General features: G+C 43.9%; 1 protein-coding gene across 1 annotated transcript; it reads left to right on the top strand.

Moving 5' to 3' along the window:
* Window positions 1-550: 550 nt before the first annotated feature.
* Window positions 551-9,892, top strand: ap5z1 (adaptor related protein complex 5 subunit zeta 1). Its single transcript, XM_069676095.1, has 17 exons — window positions 551-638; window positions 1,395-1,532; window positions 1,796-1,976; window positions 2,137-2,287; window positions 2,573-2,685; window positions 2,919-3,093; window positions 5,899-6,039; window positions 6,165-6,202; window positions 7,521-7,683; window positions 7,817-7,995; window positions 8,087-8,229; window positions 8,328-8,446; window positions 8,617-8,744; window positions 8,828-8,925; window positions 8,996-9,128; window positions 9,214-9,428; window positions 9,508-9,892. Exons 1-17 carry the CDS (start codon window positions 598-600, stop codon window positions 9,758-9,760), a joined length of 2,409 nt encoding a protein of 802 aa, XP_069532196.1. The 5' UTR covers window positions 551-597; the 3' UTR covers window positions 9,761-9,892.
* The last annotated feature ends 1,404 nt before the right edge of the window (window positions 9,893-11,296 follow it).

Here is an 11,296-nt window from a genome sequence, read left to right on the forward strand (position 1 = left end):
CTTTTTTCTTTCTCTTCAAACAAGACTCAGGCAATTTTATAGACTTCCTCTTTTACACATACACAGGAAGTGAGCACATGACAAGGTTTAAATCTTATACTGAGTTACTTATTTACTTTCCATTTGTCTTAATTTAGAAAAAATACCTTTGTAGTTTGGACAATGTGTCAGTATGCAAATGCACTTCTAGCCAGAATTATTTGCACAACTTTACAATCAAATGTAAAGTTGTGTTTGGTTTCATTTTCTATGGAATAAAACTTTGGAAGAAAAATATGTCAAAGCTGAAACAAATGTGTAGAAATTTAAAGGATTTAATTTTAAAGTAAGATTTCTGTCAAAATAAAGGGAGAAAGCTTTTTTTAAATAATATAGTAATTTTCACTAGTTGCGTGCCACAAATATTAATCCACTAGAGAGTTTGATTTTAAGTATATTACATTTTTTTGGTGTATCGCAGCTGCTCCCTAACTTCCCCTTCTTGAAGACGGAACAAAAGTCATGGTCATGTGATTCCAGCCCGGACGTGATTAGCGTGCGCACTGTTTACCTTCCGCTTGAAAGAAGCAGAAGTGGAATGTCAGATTTTCTTACAAAATGTACTCTCATGGCTCCGAGAGTTTAATTAAACAAGCAAGGTAAGAAATGATATAATGACTTAATAGACTAAAAATAATAATGCTACCGTAACTTTGTTTTTTAAGGTTTATTTAGCATTACTATAACGGCTCTTCATTACTGATGGGACTGCAGCTAACAGTTATTTCCATTACCGACACAGTTGTTGTGTTAGTTGTCAAGTTAATTACTCTGTAACTTCTCGAAAATATGGTCTAACTGATTAAAACAGGAAAAGAGGAACGAGTAAACCTCGGAGTATTAGATATTTCTGTATACATTTCAGTGCAATGCTTTTGAATTTACTGAAGTATTCTTATACCGCTCTGAAGTTCACAGTGTATTTTTTAACAATACTACTATTATTACTACTACTTCTACTACTACCGATAATCTACTTAATTTGCTATATGTCTCTGGAGCATTCAAATGCCTAAAATCATTATCATTAAATAAAGGGTGATATAAGCTTGGAGTAAACAGTGGGAAAGTGTGTAATATTTTATCTGTGTGGTCTTGAACTAACAATTACTTTAACACAGCTCATTTAGTAATGTAACATTAATGTTCAGTTGCTTTCGTTGGACTGTAAGCTGCATAATTAGATGGTTTTGTGGCTCTCTTATGTTAATTTTTTTGAACAGGTCAACAACCTTAATAAGTGATCAGATCTAATAAAGAGTCATGTTTTGTAAATCAGGTGGCAAAATGTTGTAGCCATTAGCCTCCAAAAACTTTATAGAGACATCACCAGGTGCACTTTGTGTGTTTGTCAGGGAGATCCAGGAACCTGAGCTGCAGAAGTTTTACAGCAGATTATCAAAGCTGCTCCAGGGGAAGGAGTTCAGCCATGAGACTCTCGACTCCCTGCAGAGGCTGCTCCTCATCCTCTCTGCCAGCAAGTACACGAGGACGTAAGAGCTCCGACCTGCAGCTCCTAATGTCCTTCCACACTCTGTTTGATCTGAACATTTCAAACCTTCCTGTCCTCACTCCTTTCACCTCCTCGTTCCTCCAAACCCCCCATTTTCTATCTGCGTTCTCACATTTTAAATAACAGGCACATACATAAATAAATAGCCACAAAAGCCGACTGTCACATCCCAGTGTTAAAAGGTATTTTTCTTATAACACTTCTGCACCAGTCTTATGTCTCTTCTGTTGTCATCAACCAAAGGTTGCCTCCAGAGCTTCAGAAGAGGATAGTATCTCTGCTCTCGTCATCCGCGGAGCAATGGCAGGTGCTGAGCTCTGCTATGCTCAGAGAGACACTGCCCCCCTCTGGTCAGGAACTGAACTACAACCAGGAGAACATCTCCCAACTGAACAGCCATGCTGCTGCCCTGCTGCTCTCACAGGTGTGCAGGGATGTTTATGTCGAGTCCGGCTAAAGTCATATTAATCTTGAGACCTGTTAAAGGCTGATTGCTGCCTCTGAAGTTGTGATTAACATTTGAAGGAGCTTATTTTGTTTTTAGATCTACACAACTTCTCTTTTTCAACCTTTAACCCCACCAGGCTGGATCCAGGGCTGATCTGTCGTCTCTTTGCGCTCAGCTCCTTCGTGGTCTTGAAAGCCGACAGTCAGAGGGGTCGGCTCACTCTCTCACACACACCCTGCCCGTCCTCAACACCATCCTCACACACAGCCCCGAGAGCCTCACTGAAGGTAAAGGGGGCGAAGTTTCCCCCAAAATTTACACATGCACATAAATCCTTTTTGTTTTTATGACATATTTTTATCTTGTTTTTACTAAAGGTTACCTTTTTAGTCTTGAGCACTGTCGTCACTTTATGTATCTGTTTTGTGCCCTCTATTGTGTGTGTGTAAAAAGAGGGCGACTTACTCACTGTAAACAAATCTACCTACGTTTACAGATAAAGTAACTTCACCTTTATTTTGTGAAGTTGTTGGAATTTAAAGGTTTTCATGTTTGTTTCTCTCCACCAACAGATCATGTGACCCTGTTGAGTAAAAAGCTTGTCGATTGGCTGCGTTATGCGAGCATCACTCAGGGAGGCGGGGCTTCTTCGGGTGGATTCTTCACAGGGCCTAGGTCTCGCCAGGTAGGCAGAAGTCTTTCACTACAATGTGGGAAATATGCAGTTTCATTTTCACTACTTTATTGTATCTTTTTATTTGTGAGTGAAAATGTGGAGATTGTTACATCTTATGAATACTTATTTGATGACTTAAATCATCCTTTAATGGAACACTGTTAAAGCTATAGTTGTTGCTAGTTGCTGCTCCAAACTTGTCGCCCTGGTTGGATGAATAAAGTTGTTTGTTTGATCAGCAGCCGGTGCCCATCGCAGAGCTGGACGGGACGGTGTCGGGAGATTTCTTCACCGTGCTGTGCGTGGGTCAGGGCTTCACTGACGACCAGTGGATGAACGTCTACTCCTTCTCCGTGCTTCGCCACTGGCTTCTCACCTACCACTCTGTTTCCAACGTCAGCGCCATCGCAGACACGGGTATGACCTCGCCACTGACCTCTGAACACTTTTGCCTTCCCTGTCAAAGGATGCTCTTTATTTTACATCATAGCAACACGAGCCATCAGTATCAACCCTGTAGGCTTCGTTCATATCATCCGTCTCACACGACCTGCTCTGTGTTTTCATCATCTCCAGCAAACAGGCTGCAGCTCAGCCTCTCGCTCTCCCACTCCTTCTCCAATGGTAAGACTCTGCGGGCCTTCGCTGCATGAGCGTTCCTTTAAGAAGCTGTAAATACGCTAAACACCTTCTCTTTAACTTTGGGGTCAACCTGCGGGTCATCTCACAGCAGCTGAATGATCCTGACTCACAGCTGCACGTCATCTAACAAAATCTTCTCACCAGAAATCCTCGTCTGTGACTTCTTTCCGACACTTTCATGGGTGACTTTTAATCCTCCTTTAATCTCTGCTGATTCTGATTGTTTCCTCTTCATACTGCCTTACAGTTTGTTTTTTCTAAAGGGATATGATTGTGGTGATTGTTTCTCCAAGCCTTTCTAATAATCTTTCATTTAAACCTAAACTCCAGACGTTTTAGCCCTTCAAGTGTGCAGCATGATAACAACTCTCCCATTTTAATAGTCATAGTCTCATATCTGACTCCAAAGCGTCTGTGTTATTATCATTTTTAAATATTTTTATGCAGAAGTGCTGCCTTAAATGTTGTTGTTATTGTGCAATATGATACAGTATACCACGGAGCATTGAGTTGCATTACAAATCTTAAGACCCTAACTCATCATTGCTCCCTGTATGCTCGAGGTGGTTGGCCTGCATTGTCCGACCATAGACTAAGTCACAGGCATGACCTTATTTATAAGGCAGTTCTTAACTTGCTTCCCCATACTTATGTCATTTTATCCATCTGAAAAATGCTGGAAGTTAGACTTATATTTCCTATATGTCCCCAAAGTGCGTCTTAAAATGGGGGAAAGGGTTTCAGGTACGGTGCTCCTGCTGCTTGGAATCTGCTACAGGAGGATTTGGGTCCGGGGGAGCTCAATCTTGGATCCCATCGGCTATAGCCGGAGACGATATCGCCTCTGTGGACACAGGTGAACGTGCCCGGCGGTTAGCGATAATCAGGGTTGCCAGGTCTGTGTGACAAAACCAGCCCAACGCCCAATAAAACCAGTCCAATACTAGAACTTAAAATGCACCCCTGTCAAACCATATACACATCTTTTAAAGTCTAACAGCATTGCTATCATTGCCAAATGCATTATAAAATACACAGACTGATTAAACTCAGACGGTCACAGAGGTGTGTGAGAGGAGGATGCTACCAAAACTGGCAACCATCATGGACAACTCCTCTCACCCCCTGCGATCTCGGTTTTACAGTACCGACAAAAAGCTTTCGTATTATCCCCAGCCACACGTCCTATCCATTCTTTGATTCCGTTTTCACTTTACCAGTCCGTTGTGTATTTCTTGCTGTATTTTTCCCACTTACCGGGCGTCATCTTTCTCCCCGGCCAGGGTTGCTAACTTGAATTGTCCGGCGTGTTAACGGATTCCGCTGCAGGTGTCGCTGCTGACAGTAGCTGGCTAGCTGACTGCACACAGTGCACCGAACGGATCCGGACTGTGTGCAGTTTAAGTTCGCTTACTGTGTCGGGCAAAGTAGAGTGTGTGGGTTTGTTATGTGGGCATGCATGTCCCATGTCCATTGTGTGTAGTGCTGAATTATCTGGAGTCCGTTTGGTAGGATTTGGGTATAAATAAACTATTTAATCTTAAATAATACTAAAAATTAAAGATTTCTATTTATAGACAGCCTATTATGCATGTAATTTGCATGCAAAACAGGTCTACCAAACCAGCGGAAAAAAGTTTCCACCCGCGGCAACACTTCAAAAGTAGCCCTATTCAGCGGGAAAAACGCGGACCTGGCAACCCTGGCGATAATCCTTTTCTGCGTGCTGCATTGTTACAGAAAGATAAACCGTTAACTTGTGATTTTCTTGTTATTAACGGCTCCTACCTCTGCCGAAATTTCAACATCATGATGCAGATTTGTAAGAAGTACAAACTCAAGCGTTGTCAGGTCCGTCCTCAAGAGGAGAAGAAAACTTTTAAAATGCTCGTTTGTTGAACGGAGGTCGGATCGATCTGACGCATTCGAGGAAGTCGGGAAATCTGAACGCTGAACGGCTTTCAGTGTCAAGGGAATTCATCTCAAGTTAAATTTTAGATCTAGAACAGATTGTTAGCTGAACTTAACTGCAGATGTCTGTTTATAGACATTAACGAGAAGCTAAATCGTCGTCAGGTGACGCTGATGGGAGCCGGGATGGCATTGTTTTGTGTTGTATGTCTGAAACTTTGTTAAAATGTGCTGCTGCCTGTTTTGGCCAGGACACGCATGTAAAAAAGATGTTTAATCTCAATGAGGCTTCTCCTGGTTAAATTAAATAAATAATACAATAAATACAATAAACAATAATTGCGCCCAGTGTCACTGTGGCCTCGAGTGTTTTTCATATTTTAATATCATCAATGGAAATGTGATTCATTCACCTAAAACCTTATTTATATCATCCCTCAGTAAACGGTGGAGATGTTGTCATGCACGTCTTTAATTACTGTGTTACTCAGTAATTATCCTCTCCTCTCTCATCAAACTGAATGACGCTCATCTCCTGGTCTCTGTTAAGACTTTCCAACAAGCAGGCTAAAGAAACATGTCTCTGAATTCAAATATGATACATCCTATTTTTCGTTGGGAAGGTTTTGGGCATTGGTGACCTCTTGTTCCTGACCTCCCTCCCTGCAGATGACCGGTCGGAGGTGGACGGATCGGTTGTTTCTATGGTCTCTGCGACTTCCTCCTCCAGCCGGCTGCTGCCTCCGAAGGAGCGTCTGAGAGAGAAGGCTTTCCAGTACTGCCAGCGGCTCATCGAGCAGAGCGACCGCAGTGAGTGTGTGTGCGGTCGTGTAGCTGCAGATCTTGACTTAATACACATGAAAGGTTTCCTGTGCTTTTATTACTACACATGACCTTTTATACTCTGTGTTTTTGTACCCTTCTCTTTGTCTCAGAGGCACACAAGAGGATCGATACAGACCTGCAGAAAGCAGTGAGCATTTATCATCATACTTTGCATTCATACAAACTCGTACAGGTTCAAGCTTTATGTATCTGAAAGTAAAACCACATTGTGAGAAACATTGTGAGAAATGTCGGAGTTTACCAACAACATTCTGTTTAAATAAAAGCAGAGACACCTGGGGTCCGTTTCACAAAGCAGGTTCAACAAACTCTGAGTCTAACCCTGAACTCTGAGTTGATCTACTCTGAGATAGGAAACTCTGAGTTTTCGGTTCCAGAACAGCTGATCAGAGTTAGTTCAATCAACTCCGAGTAGGTTCAGCCGGAGTTAAGTGCGTGCACGCTGACTGTAAAAAACCAGCATTAATGGAACCACGATTCACCATGGCAACGGTACACAAAAAGAGGTTCTCCTACGTCACACCAGTGGAGCTCGAGATCCTCACGCGGACGTTCAGCGAATACGAGCATGTTTTTAGAAACATAAAGTAACACGGCTGCAGCTGCAAAAGAGAGAGAAGCGGCGTGGGAAGAAACTGCTGCTCGAGTTAATGCGCAAGTTTGAACTGGTCTTTTTATTTAATACTTAATCACGACCGGAAGCTAAAATGTATATTAATTTAGGAGCAATGCAGCGGGAGAAAAAAACATACATGGAAGCACTTCAATCATATTTTAAATATTAATCTAATGAAATATCATTCAGTGGCTGTTTTAATGTGCATCAGCTTTATCCCTAACATGATGCTGACTTCACATACATTATAATTCATGTAGATTAAACTGAATTGTGTTTAAAAAAAAAAAAATCCAATAAGTTACGGCGTCTTATTTGAGTGCTCTCGGCAGTGGTGGTGGAAAATCTAAAAATGATGACTTTGACACAGATTTGTCTCTTGATTTTTTTATCATAAATATAAAAGACTTTTGCAAAGCGGTCAGAGCAGCACAGAGACGCAACGTTTCTTCTTTTAATTCGGTAACCGCTCAAACACACGCGTGAGACGGGCTGAATGAATGAGGAAGTCGAATGAGGGTTTTATATTCTAGAGGGAGGAGACGGAGCGAAACTCTGAGTTTCCTGAAGAAAACCTGCTCACGACCAGGTTAGGTTCACAGACTCAGTTACCATAGTAACCAACTCAGAGTTAAAGTTACCTCTCTTTCTGAAACGGCAAACCCGAGGTTTCCCTCATTTCAGGGTTAACAAACTCGGGGTTTTCACTGAACCCGCTTTCTGAAACAGACCCCTGGCAGCTTAAAGGCAGAATGAAAACACTGTCAAACACAGCACTTACATCTTTCTTGTAATCCAAGTGCCTTTACTTTGCATCGGCCTCTGTCAGTGTCTGGTGGAGGCGGTGTGTATCCTGGACTGTGTGTGTGAGGAGGATGCCTCACTGGTCTTCCGAACGTTCCCGAGCATTAAGGCACTCTTCGGCCGCCTCAGCTCGGACCTGTCGTTTGCTCGAGTCCTTCTGCCCATAGCACAGTTCTACCTCCACCATGGTGTGTATACACTGTAACAAATGTCTCTCCTTATTTCTCCAAGTTAAACATTCTTTCACACTGACAGTTCGGTTTCTTGACTCGCTGATACAGAAAGTTTAAAACAGCTGATCATGTGCTTCAACCTGTTCAGGTGAGACGGCTGCCGTGGACTGTGAGAGCGTGTGGAACCTGGTGTTCGGCCGATTCCCCGCCGAGCTCTTCAACGACCACTTCCTGGCTCACGAGCTGCTGCGCTTCCTTCGGCTGAACCTGGAGAGCGTGCGGCTCCGGGTCCCGCAGTACACCCGCTCCTTCCCGAACCTGCTGAAGGTGAACACCAGTGTCCATGAGATGCTGATGAAAGTCTGTCGGCAGGTGTGTGTAGCCTTCTGCTTTCTTTCCCCGTCTCCCGTCTCTGTAGTTGTTAGCGTGGGACAGCCCACCGGTGGTGGATGACTTTGTGGATCTGCTGCCCTCTCTGGTGACGCCTGGAAATGCAGTGGAGCTTCTTCACACTCTGCTGGACCTGCCCTGTCTCTCCGCCACACTGGTGTTACAGCTCAGGTGGACTCACACAGCAGAGCAAAACACTTCCTACCAAACTGATTTTTGTACCAGCATCTCACTGCCTGTGTGTGTGTGTGTGTGTGTGTGTGCCGCAGGTCAGCTTGCCTGCCCATCTCTGACACAGGCGGACGTCCCCTCCTCTCACTCGATGCGTTTCGAAACAATTCCTACCGAGGGCTTTTCCTCTTCCTGCTTCGAGGTGAAGCAGGCTCAGGTATTCACATAGAGCTGTTTCGCCTTGTTCATGCTAAGCTAAGCTAACCGGCTGCTTGTTGTTGCTACTTCATTACCCAGTCGCATCACTCTCCTCCTCTTTCTTTCTTCTTCTGTTTAAGAAAGTAGTCTAAAAAGAAGTTGTTGGAATATCTTTTAACCCTTTCTCAGGTGACACTATTGACCGACTGAGCACGCTGCACAAGCTGCTAGCGGAGGCTGCTGATTGGCCGAGGGTCGTTCAGTGCGCTCAGACTGTCCCTGTGCTCCTCCACATTTTTTTCAACACAGTCATCACGGTGAAGAGATGAAATATTCTTTATTAACTTATTATAAGAGCTGCAATTATAAGACAGGTGTAATGAATGTGTTTGTTTTCCAGGTAGCTGACGATAAGCTCTTAGCGCACTTGATTCTGGTGATGCTGGAGAGAAGCAGCCTCCTCCTCAGCATCCCCAAATACATCAAGGAGATACACAGGTAAGCACCTGCAGTGGAACCACAGTGTGTCTCCGCTGCATGTCTTCACCCTCTCTCTCTCTCTCTGCAGGGTGTTCAGCTGCCACCTGCTGAGGCTGTGCAAGCTCCGCCCCTCTCTGGTGGTCGACCAATCGCATGAGCTGCTGGAGTTCGCCGGAGCGACGGCCAACGTCTACAGCAAAGAAGACGTCTACACACACGTGGTAATGAAGCTTTGTGTGTGTGGAGGGCAGAGAGGATGCTGACCAATAAGATTCACTCGACTAAAGAATCATCTTGACCCTTCAGGTGTGGGCGCTGGGCGAGTACCTCTCTGTGTCATGTGACTCGCGCTGCTCCGTGAGGCTCATCACTTCCTGCTTTGAGACGTTGGAGGCGGTGCTGTTTGAGATCACTTCCTCTGCCCCGCCACCCGGAGCAGTGTGCCCCGCCCCCAGGGTCGTCACCACTCTAATGAGCGCCCTGGCGAAGCTGGCGTCCAGATCACATGACCTCATACCGCGGTGACTACCTGCCCCACATTTCAAACCTCCATTTAAGAAGATGCATGGTGAGGTAATTATTGTTTTATGTCCGTTTCAGGGTGTCTTTGTTCCTCTCCAAGCTGAGGACGGTAACCAGAGGCGGCTCAGTGCCCTGGTGCGCAGATGAGGAGGACCTTGTTGCCATAGTAACGCGAGGCGAGGAGCTGTGGTCGCTGCTGAAGGCCCCCGGTGTGGCTCAGAGCGTCCTGACTCCGCCCCAACACGTCACCGCACCCCAGTGGCACCGAGACACCAACGTGGCCATGCCGCTGCGACTGCGAGCCCTCACCAGCCTCACACACTCACAGTGATACACACACACACACACACACACACACACACACCATCATTTTGCACACATGATTCCCTCATATTTTGGACACTTAATGAATCTCTGATTTTTGCACATCATTTTTGTAAAATAAACGACATTATTTGATTGACACTTGATTTTTCATATCCAAAAACACACACAGCCCTCTGAGTGTAATATAATCTCTGCTTTAATACAATGAAAATAGAATTTAACAAAATAGATCCTCTGATTTAAAAAAAGAAAGAAAAGAAGAAACGCTCACTTCCTGAGTAATCGCTCTGTTTTTTAAGAGTAAAAACAGAAACCACTAAAGATTAGGGAAAGTCTGACCTACACAGTGCTCGACGAAGTATAAAAATTAAAACTATAAAAGTACAAATTTGCATATATCATCTGTATAAAACATCCGCGTGGTTATTCGTTCATTTCATGGAGATTTTCTGAAGCTAAACATCCTCTGCTGCTGATAGAAAGGTGCTCAATGTGAGGAGTGCATCACTCTAACCAACTGGCAATCATCGTCCTCGAAACAAGACAATCAATACAGTTTAACATCTGACCCAGAATACAGTTAGTGTTACATTTTCTTCCTATTCAGGTGACATTAAAGGTAATCATAGGAGTTGATTTAATGCCGATTCATGACGATTAGAAATCACAGCAGAAGCACAAGCAGGCCATTCGTACTGAGGCCTGATATCCTCGTTGTTAGACCTTTTTGTCAGGGTCGACTTGTTTGTGTTCATTCCAGTCTGCCTTCAGAGAGACGGTTTAGTCTGCATATGAGGATGTTTGTTTATGACAGCAGCGGCAGCAAAGATAGTTTTTTAAATATTCTCAGAGAAAAAAAACTACATATTCCAAAGCTGGAAAACCATAGACTGTATAAAAAGATGGACGACATGACAGCTCCCTAAAAGTGAGGCCAAACCCTCTCTATCGCCCCCTGCTGGCTGGCTGCAGTATAGGTCATAAAGCCCGCCTCCTCCATGTTAACAGATGGGACATGAGTCAAACTATAAAATCAAAATACACGACAAATAATGTTTCTCAAACATGGTTTCTGTCATTATAGTTAGTTCTTATCATGCTTATTTACATCCAAGTGTTAATTTCCGACAAGTTTATTTTTAATTAGTTATTTGATGCTGTCAAAATGATGATTGACAGCTCTGTTGACCAATCCGACTCCTGCAGCCGATCTGTTCTGGATTAGCAGAGTAGAGGAGCAACGGAGAGAGGAGACGTAACTAAAACAATCACTACAGTCATTGAAGTTTCCATACCTGTGAACGTCTGCTTCAGACTAACACAAGAAGCTGTTCTGCTGTTACACGCCGGCGTGCGGGATCTGTGATGGGTTTTTTTGGGTAAGTAATGCATGTGTTTTGGTTAGCCTAAGTGGCTACTGCGGCTCCATCCGATGTAGGTCCAAATGACGTCACCATCTCAAGATGGCAGCGTCTATCACAGGGGCTATTTTGGCTTCAATTTCGTACAATGATAGCAGATGGAAACGCGTCGACAATCT

The sequence above is a fragment of the Semicossyphus pulcher genome, unplaced genomic scaffold (assembly GCF_022749685.1).
Source record: "Semicossyphus pulcher isolate SPU_LCO1_2020_fin unplaced genomic scaffold, fSemPul1.0.p SCAF_25, whole genome shotgun sequence".
NCBI lineage: Eukaryota > Metazoa > Chordata > Actinopteri > Labriformes > Labridae > Semicossyphus > Semicossyphus pulcher.